Source organism: Trifolium pratense, linkage group LG2 (genome assembly GCF_020283565.1).
Source record: "Trifolium pratense cultivar HEN17-A07 linkage group LG2, ARS_RC_1.1, whole genome shotgun sequence".
In the NCBI taxonomy this organism is placed as follows: domain Eukaryota; kingdom Viridiplantae; phylum Streptophyta; class Magnoliopsida; order Fabales; family Fabaceae; genus Trifolium; species Trifolium pratense.
Genome location: NC_060060.1, coordinates 33,392,384 through 33,417,606, shown reverse-complemented (window position 1 = coordinate 33,417,606; position 25,223 = coordinate 33,392,384). Strand labels below are relative to the sequence as shown.

At 30.6% G+C, this 25,223-nt stretch overlaps 4 protein-coding genes and 1 pseudogene across 4 annotated transcripts; 4 read left to right on the top strand and 1 right to left on the bottom strand.

The window, feature by feature from the left end:
- Positions 1 to 1,510, bottom strand: LOC123910650 (NAC domain-containing protein 104-like). The gene is made up of 3 exons (XM_045961819.1): positions 1,283 to 1,510; positions 596 to 873; positions 1 to 251 (listed from the first exon to the last, which is right to left on the bottom strand). Exons 1-3 carry the CDS (start codon positions 1,455 to 1,457, stop codon positions 114 to 116), a joined length of 591 nt encoding a protein of 196 aa, XP_045817775.1. The 5' UTR covers positions 1,458 to 1,510; the 3' UTR covers positions 1 to 113.
- A 9,181-nt stretch (positions 1,511 to 10,691) lies between these two features.
- LOC123910648 (7-deoxyloganetin glucosyltransferase-like) lies at positions 10,692 to 13,306 on the top strand. Its single transcript, XM_045961815.1, has 2 exons — positions 10,692 to 11,311; positions 12,099 to 13,306. The coding sequence occupies exons 1-2, from the start codon at positions 10,813 to 10,815 to the stop codon at positions 13,040 to 13,042; spliced, it is 1,443 nt and encodes a 480-aa protein (XP_045817771.1). The 5' UTR covers positions 10,692 to 10,812; the 3' UTR covers positions 13,043 to 13,306.
- A 708-nt stretch (positions 13,307 to 14,014) lies between these two features.
- LOC123904595 lies at positions 14,015 to 15,282 on the top strand (annotated as a pseudogene).
- A 620-nt stretch (positions 15,283 to 15,902) lies between these two features.
- Positions 15,903 to 19,124, top strand: LOC123910647 (soyasaponin III rhamnosyltransferase-like). The gene is made up of 2 exons (XM_045961814.1): positions 15,903 to 18,031; positions 19,079 to 19,124. The coding sequence occupies exon 1, from the start codon at positions 16,589 to 16,591 to the stop codon at positions 18,008 to 18,010; it is 1,422 nt and encodes a 473-aa protein (XP_045817770.1). The 5' UTR covers positions 15,903 to 16,588; the 3' UTR covers positions 18,011 to 18,031; positions 19,079 to 19,124.
- A 4,390-nt stretch (positions 19,125 to 23,514) lies between these two features.
- LOC123910646 (soyasaponin III rhamnosyltransferase-like) lies at positions 23,515 to 25,201 on the top strand. The gene has a single exon (XM_045961813.1). The coding sequence runs from the start codon at positions 23,607 to 23,609 to the stop codon at positions 25,041 to 25,043; it is 1,437 nt and encodes a 478-aa protein (XP_045817769.1). The 5' UTR covers positions 23,515 to 23,606; the 3' UTR covers positions 25,044 to 25,201.
- The last annotated feature ends 22 nt before the right edge of the window (positions 25,202 to 25,223 follow it).

Below are 25,223 nucleotides of genomic sequence, written 5' to 3'. Positions count from 1 at the left end.
ATAAATTTCACTGATTGAAATGTATAGTTACATCCATTTCACTGATTACATTTTATACAATGGCAAGCTACGGTGCTAACTACTGGATTTTATCACTTATTTGCATCAGCTAATTAATAATTTGGTAAGCTTATTTCGTCAAGATCATCTAATGACAAGAAAACTTCATCTAAATAAGAGAGCTGATCCATTCCATCATCACCATCTTCATTTTGCTCATATACTCGACATATCACCCATTTACTATAATCCTAAATCAAACAAAAGAAAAAACAAAACCATCAATCAAATCAAAGTGTTATATATACAATAGTTATGTAATAGTGATGTATCTTTAAAATAATAAAATTATACATATTTTTATGCGTGCGCACATCTACCACCCAAGTATTTTTAGTAGTTACGAGGTTGGAATTTCATCTACTATATTAATCAGGTGAATTCTTTGCTACACATCTTATTTGAATATGTACTGGTACACCGTTGAGGTGGATGATTCTTATCCACCTCAGCAGTGTGCCGATACATATTCAAATAAGATGTGTACCAAGAGTGTTCACCTACAAACTATTATATATTAATTATATAGACTTACTTTGATTGGTTGTGATTTTCTTTTAGATGATTTGGCAGAGGAGGAAGCATAGTCTGATAGACAAAATTCTTGCATTATCCAATTGGTTTTGATACCTGAAGCAGGGGATTCTCCAACATGGAACACAAAATGTTTCTTCATGCCAACTTTCTTATTGTTTGTACTACAAATCACTGCCTCTTCCATTCCTGTTGCCTTCCAATAACCATTATCAGTGACTCTATTTTGTGTCCTTCTGCTGTAGTAGTACCATTTGTTTCCCTCCAACAAAGCTCTATCTATATACATATAATATGCACCAACACCAAAATTAATATAAAGTACTTGCAATTTAATTAATCTAGAACAAAATTTAACGGACAGTCTTTACTTATCTTCTGATCAAATTTCGGATTACTAAAACGGAGGATTTTGTGTTAATTATTAATAAATATAGAATAATTACATATGAATGAAAACAAAACGAGCAACAAGCTGCGCTGGACAAATCATATAATCATACGATTTCATTGACTAATAATGTTATTAAACGACGAATTAGAAATTTCTGAAATAGCTTTATTGCTATTTCACGGGGCAATCCACATTGATGTAATGAAAGTGATGGACCTACAACAATAGCAGAACGCCCCGAATAATCAACCGCTAAAAAAAAAAACAAATAATAAATGGTATATACTAATATACCATGAAGTTGCCATGGATCATATGAGTATAGGTGAAGATCAGGGATGACATGAGGATGGCAAGGTAAGAGTGTTGCTTTTCTTTGAAGGAAATGAACTACAAGCTCTTCATCTGTGGGATCAAAACGAAACCCAGGTGGAAGGTTGACATTGTAAATATCATTCTTATCTCCCATTAGTATAACTAAGAACAAACAATAGATAAATAAAGTTAGAGAAGAAATGATGAAGGTGGATTTGGAGACAAGGTATTTATAGTGCAAAGAAAGTATATAGCAATATATATACTAGATTATCATGAGGGTCTAACGTGAAACACAAGATGACCTTTAATCACGTACAAATTAAAAAATATATATCTCATCAAATCAAATATATATATATATATATATATATATATATATATATATATATGATAAATTATTGGTAGCTAGGTAGATGAATCAGCACTGAACACCACCAAGCAAGCAAGCAAGCACAAGGTTGTGGATAACGGAACGTGATACTTGGTCACCAAAAAGTGAAATTTGGAAGGAAAAAAATCATTTGTTTTTTCAAAATTTAAATGATTGACTTTGAACTTTACACTGTTTGATCTCAATAGATCATCCGATCTCAATCAAACTATCGAAGATTATATATTATATGAATGCAAAGAAACAAGAAACTCAAATTTAAAAAATGTGTAAGAGAGTGCGGAAGCTAATAACGTTTTTGCACATTTTTGTTTTTTATTTTTTTCTGTATATACATAAATTTTATAGGTCAGGTAGGCAAGCTGCAAGCACAAACTATTAATTTATTACTTTTTTATATGATATGATATTTCAAGTAGAATGTGAGTTTATAATATATACATTGGTTTCCTTATAAACTCACATGATATATTCATTATCAAACTATGTCTATGTGTCATTGGTTACTTTTCGCCTAACAAAGCCTTATAAAGACTTCAATTTTTTGGCCTCGAAAGATCTTTTGGGTGTTCCTTTGAAATGTGCAAAATGATACTTTCATCATATTCATTTTCAAAGTAGCTTCCATTGGTTACTTTTTGCCTAACAAAGTCTTAAAATTTTAAATTTTAGGCTTCGAAAAATCTCGAGTGTTCCTTTGAAATGACAAAATGGTACTTTTATATCCTAAAATAAAGACTAAAAAATATTTTTGGTAACTAAAATGGAGCACTGTTAGATTAGATCAATCGGCTAAAATACGTTGATGATTTTTTGATAAATTATGGTGATGATTTTTTAGTCACGTCATTAGTGTAAAATATTATCAATTTTATCAATGATTTGATTTATGTTGAAATACTTCCAATGTCAAGTTTCGAACCAGTTATCTATTGATTACAAAATGACTTCTCAACCAAGTGGCTACTTGGGAAACAGATATTTATGTTGAAATACGTTTTTTGACGCAATATGTTGAAATACTTAATTGGTCATTTTTAATGAAATTTTCTCTATCAACTAGCATTTTTTTTCTTCTACTCACAAAATTCTAAACTGAAATATTTTTTAAGGTAATCAAGTTAAGTTCCACTTTGAGCTACATAAATTACTATGTAATTTTGTAATCATGACACTACATGTTGGTATGATCTACCTCTATTGTTGTCCACGTGGAGTGTGTTAATATGGGTTTGGTCTTAAACCAATATTAGAATTAGAATGTAGTCACCCTCCATCTTGGAGTTTATCCACAACAAATACCAAAATATATGTTACATATAATTGTCACCCAATTATAGTACTTTTTACAATAACTTTTTTATTTGTTTCGCTCTCACCCACCCATATGCGCTCTACTTACCTAAATATAGTAGCTTTGTAACAATCAATGAATGATATGTAGTAGCACATACATCCCACACCACACTTATATAAAAACAAAACAATCATTTATTTATGGTGATTTTTATACTATCTCTTGATAATTTAATAATATTTATCTAACAACCATCAAGAACAAGTCAATCACATAAGTATATTTATCATGTTATATATACAAGTATTTTTTAACCAATTTTTATTTTACATACACATGACTTTTTTTTATTGATTGTTGGATAAATACGCTAGATATTATAGGAAAAAACCTCTATTTATTTTGGAAAGTGAGAGTTTAAGTGTAGCTAGCCAAGGAAAGGAAAACTTCCACATCATTTATATCTTGCAGAAGAAAGAAAAATATCATATAAAAAGAATGAACTACTTTGCTTATAACTTATCTAATCACCGTAAAATAAAAAAGTTATCTAATCAAAACAAATAAACGGGTTTCAAATTCTTTTACCATATATATATATATATATATATATATATATATATATATATATATATATATATATATATATATATATATATATATATATGATGGAAATGGATTCAGTGAAGTTGAATTTTTGGTGCAGTTATTTTATAACCGTTCGATCACGATCGGACGATTTAAACAAATACAGTCAATAAATACAGTTTTAGATTATGATTGTTCGATCTTGATTGAACGCCTACAAATAGCCCAACTGCATGAATGCACCGAAAAAACCAAGTCATGAAATGCAGGTCCTATATATGACAGAGCCGGCCTGCACACATGTGCGGGAAGTGCGACGGCATCGGGCCTCATAATTTTGAGGGCCTCAACTCAAAATTTTGAGGTTCTATAATATTACTTATATATTATTTATACTCATAAAATATCAGATGTATATTAATAGGTTAAATTTTAGGTCCTAAAATAATAGTTATATATTATTAATGTTCATAAAATATCATATGAGTATCAATAGATTAGATATCTATACTCGGAAATATAGTTCTAGTCCATTTTAATCTTTGCATAAAATTTAATCTTAGATTAAGATGTTCCTTTTTGACGTTATATACAAAGATAATTATTTTGTATTTCTTGTTCTATTTGATTTAATGCAATTGGTTTAATATTGATAATTTATATGATTACAAGAATAAAAATGATTTTTTTTTTATATTATATACAATTTAAATATAATTTTTTTTAAAAAAAATTATATTTTTTTTATTAAGAGGTCACTTTTAAATTTTGCACAGAGTCTCCTAAAACTCAGAGACGCCCCTGATATATGATACAGATAATTTAACTCTCTAGGCTTAAACAAAAATTAAGCCTAAACTCCTCGTGAGATAGTTGTGACTTGTGACTTGTGAGACGTTGTACGTAAAAGAAACAAAAATTGAAGGCAAATTCTTAACTACCCATTCCTTAAAAATGGGTCATCCAGCCCATCCTAGGTGTCTTAAATGTAGTGGTCTACAAAAATGTTATTTATAATATTATTAAAATATAATTAATTCTTAATTGTGACAACACAACTTTAAATAATTGTAAAGACACCCATGTTCCAATTCATGTTTTCTAATTGAATAATGCTAGCAACACACTCTTTAACAAACACACTCCAACACACTCTTTTTTATTGGTTAAAATTCACATGGGTCCCATAAAAAAATGTGGACCCATATAACTTTTATGGGACCCACATAAATTTTAACCAATAAAAAAGAGTGTGTTAGAGTGTGTTTGTTATTAGAGTGTGTTGCTAGCACTCCTCTTTATAATTTTTCCATCATTCTTTTCCAGCATTTTTTTTTTGTACTGATATTTCATCCATTCTCTTCCATCTTCTTCCTCTTTATATGCATCATTAGTATTCTCAAAAATCTCTTTTTACTTCTTTTCTCTAAATGCATCTCTTTCTTTTTACCCAAAATTCTCCTCTTGTATAATGGGTAACATAGTTTAGATATCAAATCTGAGTATTTTCTTCAACAAATCTGGGTATTTGTTCTTCATATTTTGATTTTAGTATTTGATTTAATACATTTTTAATTGAAATTAAAATCAAAAACATATTAGAAATTATTTGTATGATGTTTCTGAGTTATTAATTGTGATTTTTTATGTTAAAATTGGATGGCAACGCGCGAGATCTACATCTGCAGCGGATGAGAAACGGGTCAAATTCGGGTCACTTGCTGGAGGTTGAAGATGAACTTTTTTTTCTCTGTTGACGCGCGTAACGTATCTATACATTACGAAACAAAATTTAAACACAAAAACATTGCTAGCCTGGTGGTTACAAAGGTGCTCATATATCTAGTTCATAGGTTGAGGGTTCAATCCTTGTTGGTGGTGTCATATTTTTATGGGTATTTTTTCTTTTGAAACTATTTGTTGTGAGATTATTTATTTGACAAAAATTAAAAATAATAATAATTGGAGTAACAATTAATTATAAATTTGAATTTTAAATTAACGAGACTAATATGTTTGACTGTCGAAATTTAAAAGTTTAATCGATTGTTAGTCCGTTTAGGTAATATATTAAATGGTTTGAATCATCAATGAAAAAATTTGATTTTTTTTATCATAGTATAGTTATTTTAGTCTACGCATTGCTTCAAACAAAAAAGTTTATTCTACGCATAAAATTATAAAATAAAAAACAAAAACAAAAAAAAATTAAAAAGTGTAGACAATAAATAATTTTTTTTTACAATAATCAATAAATTTTAAAAATTTGGACCGCTTATGATATCTCGCAATTATCAAAATTTAATTTAATTAAGAGTGAAGATCCATTTTGATCCAGCACAAATTTCAGACGGATCAATTTAGTCCCTAACATTTTCATATTAGGGATAAATTAGTTTTTTGAGTCAGGATCCGTTGACACCAGGTGTCAAAGTTTAGTTTGACACCAAATTTCATCCGTTAATTTGTTTAATCCAAAGGTTTGTATTTATTCACTTAATAACCAATTTTGTTCCATAAAACACATAATTATTTCTTAAAATAAAAAAGATATGATTTTAATTAAAATGCAGATTTTATTTTCCTTTCTAAAACTCCTCACCATTATTTCTCTCTCTCTCTCTCTCTCTCTCTCTCTCTCTCTCTCTCTCTCTCTCTCTCTCTCTCTCTCTCTCTCTCTCTCTCTCTCTCTCTCTCTCTCTCTCTCTCTCTCTCTCTCCCCGATGTGGTATCTCTCTATGGTCACCATTAAAATGCAAATTTGTTTTTGTTTTTGTTTGATGATTTTTTCATTTATGTTGTTGTTAAAGAAGATAATAGAAAGCAAACCGACAGCAAAGCACATTTTTCTTATTTGGGTTCTATAGCAATAATGACTAGAGAATTACCAAATCAGGGATTAAAAATTGGAGTTAGATGATTAAATATAGTCTATTAGATTAAAGAAAATGAACGAATGAGATTTGGTGTCAAACTAAACTTTGACACCTGGTGTCAACGGATCCCGACTCTAGTTTTTTATTTGTTATAACCAAGAGACTAGTTTGTCCCCGATATAAAAATGTCAGAGACTAATTTAAGTTTTATTTTTATTTTTACTTTTTAAATATTTTTTAAAAAAACAATAACATTGTTTGTTAGATATTGAATTGCTCATAAAATTTTTGTGAGAGATCAAATTGAGTCACCACTCTTTAATTAATTAGGGTATATTTTTAAATTCAAATCAAGCAATTAATTTGTTTTGCAACTTTCTAAATCTGCCTATTAATTTTCTATTCAATTTCCAATTTCATAGGTGTAGATACCCACCCCGATCTATAGGCGGGTGTCAATGCAATTTTTTTTATTTTTTGTATTTCATCATTATATGCCAATGTCAATGCAATTTAACATAATTCCTTAATAGTTAATAGTGAAAATCATATACTCCCCCGGCTTTATTTATAAGCAAAAATTACTTTTTAGATTTATTGAAAAATCAATATATCTGATCTATATATTATAGACTAGATACATTAGTTTTTTCAAATAATCTAAAAAGTAAATTTTGCTTATAAATAAAGTCGAAGAGAGTATCAAGTAGTAGTAATTTAATTTGGTACAAATCAATAAAGTTACTATCCATATGTAAAAGTTACCGATCCACGTACCCACTACTCCCTGCAGCAAGCAGCATGCGATGATGCTTTTTCAAGCAATACAGTCTGAGATCAATGAATGATACATATATAGAAATATCAACATCTGACGAAACCAATCTCGTTGAACATCCAAAGCAACTCAGAACCATTCGAAAGCCAGATTGGGGGATGGTCGATCAACGGAACTGAGTGCACGAACACGAGAGTCGCCAAAATTACCATCGAACCCCTTAGTGTGACAAACGATACTACCGCCAACATGGCGTATCCACGCACCTAGCCCTTTCGAGCTTACCATCGAACCCCTTAGTGTGATGAATGATATTACCGCCAACACGGTATATTCACGTAGGGGTTCTGTATTTTTTGAAATATTTTTATGAAAATACTAAAGATTTTGTCATTTATCATTAAATATTTTTTTATTGAAAATAAGTTATACTATTTTTTAAGAAAAATAAAAAGATTGAATAATCTTTATAACAAATATGAAATTCATCGCACCATTTTAAAACCCATAAAAAGATTGAATAATTTTTAAAAAATATAAATAAGAATACTGAATAATTTTCATAAACAAATATGATGATTCTTCGTTTAGTCGTTTGATATTTAAAAAAGGGAAAAAAAAAATCATTTGGATAACACATTATCCAACCCGTAAATTAGTGGGTATACTTGTATACACAAAAAATAGGTGATTATTTTTTATAGTGAAAAAAAGTTACACTATTTTTCAAAAAAATACTACAATGAAATACAATGGTTGAGTTATTTTTATGAAAAAATATGATGATTCAACATTTATATTTTTAATATAAAAAAATAGAAAAATAATTCGGGTAACCCACTACCCAACAAAATCCAACCCCGAAATTATGGGGATTACCCAACCCGGCCCAATGTTATAACAGGTGGTTATTTTACTAGACCCAATCTAGAGTACCTTATGTGGTTCAGGTTTTAGTTTTGGCCAAATCCAACCCAATTCGGCCCACGTACACCCCTATATTCACGCACCTATACCTTTCGAGCATTGTTAGGCCAAGGCAGATCTTGAAGAATCAGGCCGTGAAGGTTTTCCAACAAAAACATAACATAGAGATAGAACCACCCAAACTGATTTAAAATTAATGGCTAGGGCATCCAACAAAGCTTCTGGTTGAACCAGAAAATCTGTGCCTGTTCTGATCCAAACAAACCTTTCTCGGTTGAACCCGAACATCTTTCTTATTCTCGTCGATCCAACTGCAACAACATGAATGAGGTCGCGTTATAGATTGTATTCCACTGACTGTCTCATCCATGTGTTGTGATCTGCAACCGAGACGACAAAAGCAACCACCATCGTTTGTGGTAGCGGCCTTGACAACCCCATAAAAGGGTGTGGTGGTGTCGCAACAGTGATAGGGTTGATCGCACCACCAACTGTCTTGGTGACATGACGACGACCAATGTGATTCGCAATTGTGAAGGTAAGGTTTTGGACGTAGTTGTGTGGCTTTGTGAGATGGAGGAGCTGTGCTAATTAGGAATTGTACATACGACGCTTGAGTTAGGTTTGTTGAAAAAATAAGCCTATCTAATTTTATTTTTATATCGACTAAACTTTCTATAATTTTTTTTTTGTATAATATATATATATATATATATATATATATATATATATATATATATATATATATATATATATATATATATATTTTCTATTTTTAAGCACAGATTTATATATAATCTTATTATTGTTTTTGTTTTTTCCTATAATCTTGTTATTGATGATAAATATATTACCTAAACGGACTAACAATCGATTAAACTTTTAAATTTCGACAGTCAAACATTTTAGTCTCGTTAATTTAAAATTCAAATTTATAATTAATTGTTACTCTAATTATTATTATTTTTAATTTTTGTCAAATAAATAATCACACAACAAATAGTTTCAAAAGAAAAAATATCCATAAAAATATGACACCAACAACGATTGAACCCACAACCTATGGACTAGATATATGAGCACCTTTGTAACCACTGGGCCAGCAATGTTTTTGTGTTTAAATTTCGTTTCGTAATGTATAGATACGTTACGCGCGTCAACAGAGAAAAAAAAGTTCATCTTCAACCTCCAGCAAGTGACCCGAATTTGACCCGTTTCTCATCCGCTGTAGATGTAGATCTCGCGCGTTGCCATCCAATTTTAACATAAAAAATCACAATTAATAACTCAGAAACATCATACAAATAATTTTTAATATGTTTTTTATTTTAATTTCAATTAAAAATGTATTAAATCAAATACTAAAATCAAAATATGAAGAACAAATACCCAGATTTGTTGAAGAAAATACTCAGATTTGATATCTAAACTATGTTACCCATTATGCCAGAGGAGAATTTTGGGTAAAAAGAAAGAGATGCATTTAGAGAAAAGAAGTAAAAAGAGATTTTTGAGAATACTAATGATGCATATCAAGAGGAAGAAGATGGAAGACAATGGATGAAATATCAGTTAAAAAAAAATGCTGGAAAAGAATGATGGAAAAATTAGAAAACATGAATTGAAATATGGGTGTGTTTACAATTATTTAAAGTTGTGTGGTCACAATTAAGAATTAACTATATTTTAATAATATTATAAATGTCATTTTTGTAGACCACTACATTTAAGACACCTAGGATGGGCTGGATGACCCATTTTTAAGGAATGGGTAGCCAAGTTGCGACCAAAATTGAAATGCAATCAGTGCTGATTAGGACAATGTGACATGCATGTCGATAAGATTTGGTAGAGATACTCCTCGTTCTTATACAAGATAACTATAATAATAAATTTGTAAAACAAATTACATATTTATCTTTTTAATTATTTATATTATAAAAGAAAAATACAATTTATATTATTAAATGATATTTGTAAAGAAATTATTAAGGCACAGAAAAAGTAAAAAAAAAAAAAAGTATAATTAGGTAGAAGAGAATCGCTACAAGAAATTTTACAGTCAGCAGCAGTTTTGGAAAAGTTTAGCGAATGTGTCAAACTTTATAATTATACTTTTCATTTAAAGGCTATAATATTTTTAATTTATCAAACTTATAAATATGTTTTTAACGTTCTATTTTTTTTTTGTACAAGTTTCTTTGTATTCTTTTGTTAATAATTTTATGAAGAAATATTTAAGGAATAAACTATCTAAAAATGTATTTGATGATCAAAATAACTAATAAAAAAATATATTTATGATAATATTTACTCCTTCCTTTTCTTCTTAAGTGCTGTTTTAAATTACGACACACATGTCAATGCACAACTTTAATTATTAATATTTTTAATTATATATTATAAAAAATTATGAAAATTTTATATTTCGAAAATATACTCATCGAAACAAATTGAACAATATCTTATATGCTAATTTTTTTTATATATCAATAAAAAAATATGGTCAAAGTATATTATACGAATAATATACACGATTCTTTCAAACGACACTTTAAAAAAAACGGAAGGAGTGCAATCTTATTATTTATACACTTTCCCAACCCAGCAATTCATACCATACATTCAAATCAAGCTGATTCATGCAAGATGAGTTTAGTAGCTGAAACCAAGAAGCCACATGCTCTTCTGATCCCATTTCCAACACAAGGTCACATAAATCCATTTCTCAAACTAGCAAAGATCCTTCACAACAAAGGCTTCTACATAACATTTGTCAACACTGAATTCAACCACAAACGTTTGCTTAAGTCCATAGGTCCTAATATTGTCAATGGTTTGTCAGATTTCAACTTTGAGACTATCCCAGATGGTCTCCCTCCCACAGACATGGATGCAACTCAAAACATTCCTGATCTTTGTGATTCTACAAGAAACCACTGTTTGGCACCTTTTTGTGATCTCATATCAAAACTCAATGATCCTCCAGTTACTTGCATAATCTCAGATGGTGTTATGTCTTTCACAATTAAAGCTTCTCAGCAATTTGGGTTGCCTAATATTCTCTTTTGGGCTCATAGTGCTTGTGTTTTCATGGTTTACAAAGAATGCAAGAATCTCATGGAAAGGGTCCTGGCACCACTTAAAGGTATATACTGTACACCTTTACAAGATTAACTCTAAATTGATTATTATTTTTTGGGTTATAATATTGCTCGAGCTCGAGTTCTCCAGAAAGATTCTTTAACTTAAGTTCTGTTTACATGAGATGGTCTAAACATGATTTATAGTAGAGATAATTCTCACTTTACAAGTCGGATTTGTAAGATTGAGTTAGCCTCAACTCCCATATTTCAAGATGGTATCAGAGCCTCCTTTGAGATCCATTGGGCCGCCTACTTTCAAGTTTCCACCATCAGGTTACCGTCTTGTAGTGTTGAGTTAGGCTCAACTCCCATATACTAAGTAGTTCATTAGCAGGTTGAATCCAATCAGTTGGTTTTGTACATATTCTAAGTAGTTCATTAGCAGGTTGAGTCTAATCAGTTGGTTTTGTAATTCGATTTGTATTCTCAAAATTTTGGTAGGCCAAGCTCAACCCTTAGAAAACTGAAACTTATCTCATCCAACGTGATACTTTTCAACACACCTCCTTACGTCCATTTCACATCTGGAGCGTGATCTGAGTGGTCTGATAGAGGGTGACCCAATGGATATTAGCTAGATAGACTCTTATATCATCTTAAAATTTGAGTTTGACTTAACTCAGTGTTACAAAACCAACTTGTAAGATGAGTACTACCGCTACTTATAAATATGTATTTAGGTCTTACATGATATAACGTGAAACTTCTAATTTCTAAACACATGTGATTATGTGAACACTAATGTTCATTTTTTTACTATTATTTTGAATTTATGATGTTAATTTTCAGATGCCAGTTATCTCACAAATGAACATTTAGACACCATCATAGACTGGATCCCTGGCATGAAGAACATTACTTTAAGAGACCTTCCAGGCATATTTCACACAACAGATCCAAATGATTTACTATTGAACTTTGTGGCAGAACAAGTTGAAGTAGCTTCAAAAGCTTCTGCTATTATTCTACCAACTTTTGATGCCTTGGAATCTGATGTGTTAAATGAACTCTCCACAATGTTTCCTAAACTCTACACAATAGGTCCACTTGAGTTGTTCCATGACCAAATTTCAGAAAATAATGGATTTGAATCTATAAAATGTAATTTATGGAAAGAAGAAAGTGAGTGTCTCAAATGGCTTGATTCACAGGAACCAAATTCTGTTCTCTATGTGAATTTTGGTAGTGTTATAAACATGAGGCATAATCAACTTGTTGAATTGGCTTGGGGATTAGCAAATAGCAAGAAAAAATTCTTGTGGGTGATTAGGCCTGATATAGTTAAGGATGGAAGTGAAACATTACTTGTGCCACAAGAAATTGTAGAAGAAACCAAAGATAGAGGACTAATGGTAGGTTGGTGTCCACAAGAGAAAGTTCTAAAGCACAAAGCAGTTGGAGGATTTTTGAGTCATTGTGGTTGGAATTCAACAATTGAAAGTATAAGCAATGGTGTGCCTTTGATTTGTTGTCCATTTTTCAATGACCAAATTCTCAATTGCAAGTATATTTGTAGTGAATGGAAATTTGGAATGGTGATGGATAGTGATAATGTAACAAGAGATGAAGTGGAGAAGCTTGTGGTAGAGTTGATAGAAGGTGAAAAGGGTAAGGGGATAAGGAGAAAAGCAATTGAGTGGAAGAAAATGGCAATAGAAGCAACCAATGTTGATGGTTCATCTTCTTTGAATTTGGAAAAATTGGTAACTGAATTGCTGCTATTCAAGAGTTAAGACTACAAGAAACATTACTGATTCAAGATATTGTTGTAATGAAAGTCTTCTGATGATGATTTGATGTATTTCTAAATTGTGTTAATGTGTGATTTAATAACATCTTTCTCATGATGGTCATTTGTTTGAATGCCTTATTGCATAATTTGTATGACTAATTTTTTTATGAAGCACGAATATAGATACCGAACACGAGAAGATAAATTTATCACGAATTTCAAGTGTGATTCAATCTATAGAACTATTTAACCAGAGGAAAAAAAATTGATCTAATGTCAAGGAATACAATAGATACGATGGTTAAGTTTTTAATCGGATGTAAAGTAACAGATACAATGGTTTGTTTTGTTGTTGCAGAAGTTTCCAAAGTGTGTCGTTGAACAACGTTAATGGACACAGTGCAACAAGATAACCGGAAAGGTAACAGTTCAACAAGTTTTTGCAACATAGGATAACTAGAATGATAACGGTACAACATGTTAGAAACTTAAAGACCTATTTATTATTAGCTAAAAAACGTAAGTGTTACAAATGCAAAACCTAGAGTACCCTAAATGCTTTTTTTTTTTTCTTCAAATAAACTTAAACTTACAATGACATTTTCCTCCTTGGATTTAGATTTATAAACCGTTTGTTTCCACATATAGACAAGAGGTTTTGGAAAGCCATCTCCTTCATTCTCAACGGCAGTATCATCCCCTTTTTCACTACATGTTTTATTAGTTCACAAATACCATTAGAAGTTTTCTAATTTTTATAAAGTATTAACAGTTATACCAAAACAATAAGATGATTAAACTAATTTAACAAATTCAAATCTATCTGAAACAGATAATCTTGACATACCTGACCTAAGAGGACGCCATCTCGAGAAACCCTTATTTAACTTAATGAAAGGTAGGCGGATAACAAACTACGCAGCTAAATCTTTTTGTGATATAACTTTCTATATATAGAATCATATAACTAATAATGAGAATGAATGAGAAAAATGAAATGCGTGTAAGTTATGGTTATGGAGAAAAATGAAATGCCATGCCGCCTATTTAAGTTGTCACATTTTTATTTTTTTTCAATTTCATTGCTTTGTTAGTCAATAATCTTAGGAGACGCTGAGGCATGGAGAAAAAGAAGACACTGTATGTTCCCTTATGACTTGATCATCCAAATTCTTTTGAACTTACCAGTGATGTCTCTTTTACGTTTCAAATGTGTTTGTAAGTTATGGTTTTGTCTTATCTCTGATCCTCATTTCGCAGATTTACATTTTCAAATTACCGCCGCAAGAGGCACTTCTAGAATTCTCTTCATATCAAATTCCTTACGGAAAATAGTATCTTTAGATTTTGAATCAAAACTTCACTTCACTGCTTCTAAAATACCTAGCCCTAATTTCTTGTATCCCCGATCTAATTTTCTTTATGAAATTATAAGTTCTTGTAGAGGTTTATATTTTTGCACCATTCTTCAAAATTCCACATTTGGAATCCATCCACCGGAGTTCACAAACAAATACCTTTGTCTCCTAATGAATTATATGAACATATAGTTTATGTTATCTATATGGTTTTGGGTATGATCGGTTAAGAGATGATTATTTGGTGGTTTCAATCTCCTTTGATCTAACCTTAGATCATAGTTATTCACGTTTGGAGTTTTTTCGTTGAAAGATAATATGTGGAGAGAAATCGAGGGTATTCACTCCCCTTATACCAATAATACATGGAGATGTTATTCGCCTAGAGTAGGATCGCTCTTTAATGGGAATATTCATTGGTTGGCTGCAAATGAAGAAAGCGGAGACAACGTTATTCTTGCATTCGACATAACAGAAAGAAAACTTTTAGAGATGCCTTATCCAGATGGTTTTGAGTGTGAACGAGATGAAGATTGTGAATTGTGGGTATTTTGGAGAATTTCTTAGTCTATTGGCTATGGATTATGATAATGATATTGTTGAAATATGGGTTATAAAAGAATACAAGTGCATTAATTCATCTTGGACTAAGACTCTTGTTCTGTCTATTGATGACATTTCTGCTCGATACTTTACCCCAATTTACTCTACAAAAAGTGGTAACATCGTTGGAACAAATCATACTGCTGAATTGGTGATGTATAACAATAAAGGACAACTTCTAGAGCATGAATCATACCATGTAGGTCCACTTGGACCCTTCCAAGTGACCGCCTATACAGAGTCTTTGCTTTCACTCCCTAATAACAATGTGCAAGTCTAAGAAGATGACACAAACGAAAAGAATGAGGTATTGAAATATTCTCTTGCACCATTTTCTTCTTGATATTTATATCTTGTATTATGATATGAACTATGGGGTGCAAAAATGAATAAGGTCTTGTTTTATAATTTAGAGTCTTTTGGAGTGTGTGTAGTATGATACATATTTAGTCGTTGAATTAATACCATTTCTTTATTTTATGAGTTTTACATATATTTTAGTGGCACACTTTAATTAAAGTCTTTTCAATTGCAGAGAATTGCACAATGCTATTGCAATTTGACATAGAAAAAGATTGAAGACCTTTAGACATATTGTGGTCTAACCAGTTACTAAAGCAAATCTCAGTAGCCCTTTATTGTGCTTTCTAGTCAAAAGCCTTAGAACTAGTTTTCATCCAATTTCAGTTTAATGTAGTTGATATATCCTGCAATTTTTAGGGGTCATTGTAGTTTTGTTTCTAAGTTGTATTCTTTCATTCGTTTTGAATGAAATGTCATAAGATTTGTTCTATATAAAAACTAAGTAAGTAAGGATGAAAAGTAGATTTTTACTTACATTTTGCAGATCAAACAGACCTTATACTAAACAATCCATTTTAGAGGAGGTATAGATCCTATTGAGAAGCTCAGTTTTTAAGTTCATTAATTAATAAGTTTGATTGGACAGCGAACATCGCCAAATCGACGCAATCAATTATCTAGTGAACCACATTACACTAATCACATTCACTGCTCATTGGTTAGTCACAAGCCGTGCTCTTTTGCAATCGATTAACATCATTAAACTGCAGTAACTTATAGATAAATAAAAGGGTCACATCAGTCAAACATAAAATAGGTGACCTAAAAGATCATAAAGGAACAAAAGTTTGTTACCATATCATTACGCTTTACAAAATTGATTTTTTTTTTTTTGTGGATAGACGAAATGACAAAGACATTGAAAACTCACATACACAAAGTGGAGTGGTCAGGGTTCGAACCCCGGTCATGAAGTCCGACACTAACAATTTCGACATTTCTGTCTGTTGAGCTAGAATTTATGTAGGGATATCATTTTACTTGCACACAAAACAAAGGCAGATCTAGAAGAGAATAAACTACTACCTGCGTGTTTCACATGCCACTACCATCCAACTCTTTCTTTCTTATCTTTTCTTTTTTGTGTATGACCAATCAATGAACCAATCTCTTTTCCATCTTCTTCGCTAATTTCTATATCTTCACTATAAGAATAACACACATATGCCACTAATTTCTTGCATTCCATCTTCACAAAAAACAACACTAATCCTCCATTATTCATGGACAACAACAAAAACAAACCTCTACATGTTGTAATGTTCCCATGGATAGCCATGGGACACATGTACCCATGTTTTCAAGTTTCCAAAATCCTTGCACAAAATGGTCACTTTGTTACACTCATATCAACTCCTTCAATCATAGATCGTCTTCCTAAACTCTCACAAACACTATCAACATTCATTAAACTCATCAAACTTCCATTATCATCTCACATAGACAAAAACCATCTTCCACAAAATTCAGATCCCACCATGGACATTCCTTCCAACAAACTCTATTACCTTAAATTAGCTTATGATTGTCTTCAACAATCTGTAGCTGAGATACTCAAAACTTCAAATCCTGATTGGGTTTTCTATGATTTTGCAGCTAGTTGGTTACCACAGTTAGTAAAAGGTTTGAATTTGAACATTTCATGTGCTTATTTTAGTCCTTGTCCTGCATGGAGCATATGTTTCTTTGACACACCAAGACAACAACTTGGTGATGATGTTGCAGCGATTCGAACAAATCTTGAAGATTACTATGGTCCTCCCAAATGGGTTTCTTTTCCTACAAAGATTGGTTTAAGACCTTATGAGGTAAGAAAATTACTTGAAGATATCAAAGTGAATGAAACAGGGGCTTCCCCTGTTTTTGATCTAAACAGAGCAAATTCAGATTGTGACTTGTTTATTATTAGAAGTTCAAGAGATCTTGAAGGAGAATGGTTAGATTTTCTTGGTGAATTTTACAACAAACCTGTGATTCCTGTTGGATTGCTTCCACCAATAAGAGATTCTTCTTCTGATGATGAAGTTGATGATAGTCCTGATTGGATTCAAATCAGAGAATGGTTAGACAAACAAAAAGTTTCATCTGTTGTTTACATTGCATTTGGGAGTGAAGTGAAATTGAGTCAAGAAAATCTCAATGAATTGGCTCTTGGAATTGAGATTTCTAAATTACCTTTCTTTTGGGTTTTGAGAGATTTGAAAAATGGTTTTGTTAAGTTACCAAATGGGTTTGAGGATAGGTCAAAACAACATGGGATAGTGTGGAAAAATTGGGCCCCACAACCTAGAATCTTAGGTCATGGTTCTATTGGTGGTTGTTTGACTCATTGTGGTTCTGGTTCAATGATAGAAAATCTTTATTTTGGACATGTTCTTGTTATGTTACCTTTTTTATTGGATCAAGCTTTGTATTCAAGAGTAATGCAAGAGAAGAAAGTGGGAATTGAGATAGTTAGGAATGAAGAAGATGGATCATTTACAAGCGATTGTGTAGCTAAGGCATTGAGATTTACTATGGTGGATGAAGAGGGAAGTGATTATAGAAAAAATGCTAAAGAGATAGGGAAGAAATTTAGTAGCATGGAGCTAAATAATCAATATGTTGAAAACTTCATTTCTTCACTTCAAAATTATAATTTATAGGAATGTTTAGAAATAATTAAGGCAGAATTACACCAGAGATCCTTTATCTTATTTATTTGTAACACTTTGGTCCTTTATTTTTTATTTGTAACATATAAGTCCTTTATCTTTTAAAATATGCACAATCATATCCTTATTTTCATTTTTTATTTAAAATGCTGAGATGGCACGGCCATGTAGGATTATATTATATTTTAAAATGTTTTTCTTTAATTAAAATTATTTAAATTATAAAAAAACCCAAAAAATTAATGTGTTCATCATCATTCATCATCTTCACTTAACCCAAAATTAATTTCTTCTTAAATATCCTAGAAATAGAATCAATATATATATGTTATGTTCTCCTCAATCTTGAATGAACAGTAACGTCATGGAAATCTCAGATGAAACATTGGCTCATCTTCTTCCTTGAATGAACACCATCGCTCCGCCGTCTGTTTCTGCCAACCCAGATGAAAATCACATCTCCTCCTCTCTTGATTTCGCGGTAGACTTAGTGTTGGGTTGCGGTTTTCTCTTCTCTCTGGTCGATGAACAGTAACGCGATTTCCTCTTTCTCGTTGAACAATAATGGGTTTTCACTTCGCCTTCATTTCGCTTGCTAGATCTGGTTTTCAATTTGCAGCAGATCTGGTTTTTGGGTCTTGCTTGATTTATGTTTTCTTAATGTTTGCTTGATTTTGGTGTGAAAAAAAAATGTTTGCCTGATTTTGCTATGTGATTTATGGGTTCAATTTCTTAGATCTGGTTTTTGAATTGTGGATATTAGTTTTTTTGGTTGAAGATGATGATGATAGAAGATGAATTTTCTTAAATTTTAATTTTTTTATTTTCTAAAATTAATTTTTTTATTTAAAATCTTTATGTAAAAAACAAATAATAAAAAAATAGTGACATTACTGCCAAGTCATCGACACATTTTAAAATAAAAAATAGAAAAAAGGACACAATTGTGCATGTTTTAAAATATAAAGGACCTATATGTTACAAATAAAATATAAAGGACTAAAGTGTTACAAATAAATAAGATAAAGGACCTCTGGTGTAATTCTGCCAATAATTAAGTAAACATTTATTTGATTTGAGTTAGTATATGTCTTCTTACTTTTCATCTCCTATTTCACACCAAATTAGATGATCCATCATGTGGACTTAATTTGTGTTTTTTTTGCCAATGTATTGAATTTTGAAAGCTAGTTAAAGTGGAAAAAAACAGAGAAAGAAGATTATGAAGATAGATAATAGTATCTTATATTTTTACATTATTATAGATTTTGATGTATAAAGATGCACAATTTTAAAATGTATGATGATCTAATTACTTATTTACATACTCACTACTAACTTCTCTATTTGTTTTGATATATAAAAATGGATCTAATAAATATAAGAAAGTTTATTCTTTTTGGAAAACTTTCAATTGTCCTTACTTAAAATGATGCCATGTGTCCAAAGTAAGGGCAACTAATGTCCAAAATTTAACAAACTGAACCAAGGTAGCAAGTAACCAAGCCATTTTTGGAGCCAACTAAGCCATTTTGGCTTAATGTGAGTGAAAAAGTCATATTTGCACCAAGACACATACTTCTCTTAACCGAACTGGTTGGGATCAAAGGAGAAACTTTTTGTACAAAGCCACGTGCACAAAGCCACATGCTCCAAGCCAAATGCTTCTCATATTTGCACCAAGTCACATGCATCATGTCATCTATCACATCATAACTTTTTTGTTTCTCTCAACCTAACTTTTCATTCAAATTCAAATTATTTTCTCACTCTTAAATTTCACTATATATACATTTGAAATTTCAATCACTTTCATTGATCTATTTTCTCTCTGGTTTTATTCTTACTTTCTTTCTAAATATTTAACTACATTTTCCTTAAATATATAATAATGTACTAAATAAATTAAACAATGGACAAAATATTCTACTAATAATTTATTTTTTTAAAAAAAAACTATCTTATACAAGATAAGTTCTGACTGATATAAATTTCAAAATATTATATGAAACAAATTTTAACCGATAAAAATTTTAAATTACTTATGATATGTGAGACAAGTTCTAAATTATAAAAATTTCAAAATCACTATTTTATACGGGATAAGTTTTAACTGATATATAAATTTTAACTATCGTATACAGGACAAATTATCACTAATAATTTTTTTTAAAAAAAAAACTATTTTACATGGGATAAATTCTAGCTGATATATAAATATGTTCTATATAATTGTTTCTTTCTATTTAAATATTTATAATTCAACCAATTTGGATTACCAAACTATAACTTAAAAAAAATATCGTCGTAACGTTACGACCCGTGCGATAGTTTCTATATATTATTCTCTCCTTAATTATAAGTAAAAATATACTTTTCAAATTTATTGAACAACTGCTATATCTAATTTTGTTTATATTATAGATCAAATATATAAATTATTTAATTTAATGTATTTAAAATGTAACTTTTACATTAAAGATTGAGGACTACTTCATTGAAAGAGTAGGAGCCACTGATCAAAAGTGTTATTATCATTTCACCATAAACAAGTCATTAATATTTTTCTCATATATTCAACACAAAATATAGGCCCTAAAGTATCATAAACCGTCAACAAAAAAATAATTCTCATTTGATGTGCATTGTAGTTTGATCTCACGTGTTCTTATATATTGTTTAATTAGATGATTGGATATTGGAAAATTTGAAATAAAGAGAAGAGAGATTGTAGGAAAAACCTTGGTTATCTCTTGTTTCGCAGCAAATTATATCACACATGCCACTTTACCTTCATCAGCTAGCCATAATATTAGAGTTTGTGCGAATTTTGGTTCCTCAAAACTTTGTTTTTTCAATTTTAGTTTATGTTTTTTTTACAAAAATTATGTAGCATGTTTCAATGATTATTATGATATCTTATCATTATTAAAATTTTAAATATTATTAGTTTAATAATTTAACTATTTTAGTTTATTAATTTAATATCTAATTCGAAGTTATGCATAAACTTAAGTGTTTAAGTTATCAATGATAGATAATTTACTCCTGAATTTTTTTCGTTTTATTTTGGTCTTTTATATTATAAAATATTAGACACTTTAGTCCTTTAATACATATTGATATTTTAGTCCTTTAATATAAAGACATATATACATATTAGACATATATACATGAAGAATCAATTAAAGTATCTAGTAATATTTATATTTTAAAAGACTAAAATGTGAAACATTTCTATCGCAAAAGACTAAAATATAACAATTTTTTTAAGAACAAAAATACAAATATCTAGCTTTCATAAGAGATCCAAAAATAAAATAAATAAGAGTCTCCAAAGAAGCTCATTTACAGTCACAAGTCACAGAGATACAAGTAAAATAGAAAAAGGGAAAAGAAGAAGAAGAATAGAGTGCAATGGCAATAACAGTCTATTATGCCTAAGAAAGAAGGAAAATGTTACGTAAACACATTTATTTGACAAAAATACAATAAATATATTTTTTTGATTTTTTTTAATATTTTTTGAATACTTCGTTTTGCGTGCTTGTGAGTGGAAAGAGAATTGTGTTAATTTTGTGTCTCAAAATTTGTGCTTAAATAACACACCTCAAGAAAGAATGATAGTGTATACTTTCTTCTACAAATATTGTATTATTTTGGCTTTGACAAGGTAATAAACAATGTTTTTAAAAAGAAGATTAAGTTCCAAATTCTATTATCAAAAGAAGATTAATCCATTTTTTTAGAAGATAGAAAAAATGACAATTGTTTTTAAAAATTCACACATATAAATAGAAGAGTCGGGATTAAAATTCTACAATTTTATTAGCTGAGTTAGAATTTATGACGGTTAAAGTCAATTTTAATTTCTAACATCTTCTAAACTATATGCTCTTCTGAATGCATTTTTTTCTTCTCCTTTTCTTCATAGTCGCCGCCCCCCACCTTAACCTAGTTTTTTTCCTTCTTGATCTATCAAGGAGGGGTGGTTTTAGGGTCAATTTTTGACCCAAAATCACCCCTCATAATTGTTTTTTCTTTTCTTCTTTATTTAAATAAGTGATCTTCACATTGATCAAGTTTTTCTTTTGTATTTTCTTTTTTGTGATTTCGCCGTCTAAGTGTGGCGTTGTGTTGTTCGTCGTCTTGTGCGACGTTTTTGTTGTCCCGTATTGTGCGGTGTTCATTTGATTTCTATTGAAAAGATCGGCTTCAGTCAATTACAGATTCAACCAATGATTTGGGCTTCAACGCTGCAGATCCGGAGGCATGGATACTTCAGTGACTTTAACTTTATCATATTATTTGTTGTAGGCATTTTGCCGTTGTATGCTATTAACTCGGATGCTGTGAGTTTTGTTCGCAGATTCATCCTTTACGTTTTTAGCGATGTTGATTATGTGGTTGTTTTTGATGTAATCTATCAATTTGAATGAATGAATATCATTTTGTTATTTTCAAAAAAAAAATTTCTAACATCTTCTAAAGCAAAAACTAAACATAAGCTTATTTTGCACATAATCTTACCATAATACTAACTTAAACTTGAGAGATTCTTGACAAACAGCCAAGCACCTATACCACCATTGCTGTCAAAGTACATTACCCGATCCCAAAACACAATCTATATATTTTTTATATTTTTTATTTTTACAATAAAAAAAAGTTGCTGCGAGGTTCTCGTGGAACACCAATTTGTTTATATTTAATTTTATAAATGACATGGGGCTTCCTCGTGTACAATAAAATAACATTGTATTAGATGTGTTATTCATAAACACAAGTATTCTAGCTGAATGCGTGACACACGTGGCATTATTGTTTATACAATGATGAGTGATTTTTTTAAAATTAGTAGTTAAGGTTAGTTAGTTCAGTGTTGAATGGTGATTGATGTTAAATTTAGTCGGAATGACCATAATACGATTTCCGCAACTACGATCGAAAGGATGGTGTAACCATTTGATATCATAATTGACCATCGAATCAAGTTAAGCTTAAAGTTTTACATTTAATCTCTGACTCTTGAAAAAATATTTGAGAGAATCGTCTTTGCAATTGTCACGGTTTAAAAAAAAAAAAGAATAAAAATAGTGTTATATTATGGCTAATGTCACGGTGGACCACCGTGAACAAGTGACCTACCGAATATGAATTTTACGAAATTCACAGTTGGATTGAAAGTTTATATCGTATAGATCATCTACAATTTTTTTTGAAATTTTTTGAAAATCATTTGATATGTTATTGAGACCCATCAAGATTTACGTTATTTAATAAACCGTTAATCTTGATGTGTCTCAATAACATATCAAATGATTTTCAATTTTTCTAAATTTTTTTATGAATGATCTATATGATATAAACTTTCAATCCAACGGTGAATTTTGTAAAATTCATATTCGTTATAATGTTATTCATGACTGGTCCACCATAGACCACCACTTGATGAAGGGGTCTAGAATTTACCGTTATATTATATCTTCAACTCTTGCATATTCTACTTCCTACTCATCATATCATCAACTCTTGCATAATCTTCACACTCATACCTTCCAAGTTCCAAACAAATCCAACTCTTGAGATGGGTTCAATTGATAATGAAAATGTCATCAACAACATTGATGAAAACAAACCTCTTCATATTGTAATGCTTCCATGGCTAGCTATGGGACACATATATCCTTACTTTGAAGTAGCCAAAATTCTAGCTTCAAAGGGTCATAAAGTTACCTTCATAAACTCACCTAAAAATATTGATCAAATTCCAAAACCCCCGAAAACCATTGAATCATTTATCAACTTAGTTAAGTTACCATTACCATACATAGAACAACTTCCACAAGGTGCAGAAAACACTATGGACATTCAACCAAACATGAACCGTTACCTTAAACTAGCTTATGAAGGTCTTGCAGATGATGTTACTGAGATTCTCAAAACATCAAAACCTGATTGGGTTTTCTATGATTTTGCTTCTGGTTGGTTAGCACCAATAGCAAAAAGTCTCAACATTGCTTCTGCTCATTACAATATAACACCAGCTTGGAACAAATGTTTCTTTGATCCACCTAAGGATCAAGTCAAACCAAATTTCAAACTTGAAGATATGTGTGGTCCACCAAAATGGGTTCCTTTTCAAACAACTATTCATCTTAAGCCTTATGAGATTATTAGAGCTTTTACAGCTCTTAGAGATGAATCAGGTGGAGTTGCTGGTTTTGATTTGAATAAGGCTTATTCAAGTTGTGATCTTTTTCTTCTTAGAACTTCAAGAGAGCTTGAAGGTGAATGGTTGGATTATATTTCTGAGCAGTATAAGGTTCCTGTTGTTCCTGTTGGGTTGCTTCCACCATCTATGCAGATAAGAGATGATGAAGAGGAAGAGAATAATCCTGATTGGGTGAAAATCAAAGGTTGGTTAGATTCAAGAGAATCATCTTCTGTTGTTTACATTGGATTTGGAAGTGAGTTGAAGTTGAGTCAGAAAGATTTAACTGAATTAGCTCATGGAATTGAGCTTTCTGGTTTGTCTTTCTTTTGGGCTTTGAAGAATCTGAAAGAGGGCACACTTGAGTTACCTGAAGGATTCGAGGATCGGACGAAGGAACGCGGAGTTGTTTGGAAAACATGGGCACCTCAGCTTAAGATTTTAGCTCATGGAGCTATTGGTGGATGTATGAGTCATTGTGGTTCAGGTTCTGTTATTGAAAAGATTCATTTTGGACATGTTCTTGTGACACTACCTTATTTGCTTGATCAATGTTTGTTTTCAAGAGCATTGGTTGAAAAAGAAGTGGCTATTGAGGTACCAAGAAGTGATGAAGATGGATCTTTTACTAGGGATTCTGTGGCTCATACATTGAGGTTAGCAATTGTGGATGAAGAAGGAAGTAACTTAAGGAACAATGCTAAAGAGATGGGAAAAGTTTTCAGTTCAAAAGATATCCATAATCATTACATTGATGATCTCATTGCTGCTCTTTACAAGTATAGGGTTCCTTCCAATTCCAACAACTAAGGAGACTAGTTTCATTTCATGTGTTTCTTTTTCTTTTTTTATGTGATCTTTGTTTTGCAATAAAAGGTTTAGTTTAGTTTCCTCCTTTTCAATTTTGTAACAAAAATGTGATATGGCACTTTTTTCACAAATTTAGTATAATTGTAACTTGTAAGGTACTTTTTGCCAGTAATATATCCT

What these genes read in the sequence shown, in the direction of transcription:
- LOC123910650 (XM_045961819.1), bottom strand. Translation starts at nt 1,457, where the DNA reads ATGGGAGATAAGAATGATATTTACAATGTCAACCTTCCACCTGGGTTT. An exon ending in TGATCCATGGCAACTTCATG is followed by an intron (nt 874 to 1,282) that starts GTATATTAGTAT and finishes ATATGTATATAG; the next exon opens with ATAGAGCTTTGTTGGAGGGA. An exon ending in GAAAATCACAACCAATCAAA is followed by an intron (nt 252 to 595) that starts GTAAGTCTATAT and finishes TGTTTGATTTAG; the next exon opens with GATTATAGTAAATGGGTGAT.
- LOC123910648 (XM_045961815.1), top strand. Translation starts at nt 10,813, where the DNA reads ATGAGTTTAGTAGCTGAAACCAAGAAGCCACATGCTCTTCTGATCCCA. An exon ending in GGTCCTGGCACCACTTAAAG is followed by an intron (nt 11,312 to 12,098) that starts GTATATACTGTA and finishes GTTAATTTTCAG; the next exon opens with ATGCCAGTTATCTCACAAAT.
- LOC123910647 (XM_045961814.1), top strand. Translation starts at nt 16,589, where the DNA reads ATGGACAACAACAAAAACAAACCTCTACATGTTGTAATGTTCCCATGG.
- LOC123910646 (XM_045961813.1), top strand. Translation starts at nt 23,607, where the DNA reads ATGGGTTCAATTGATAATGAAAATGTCATCAACAACATTGATGAAAAC.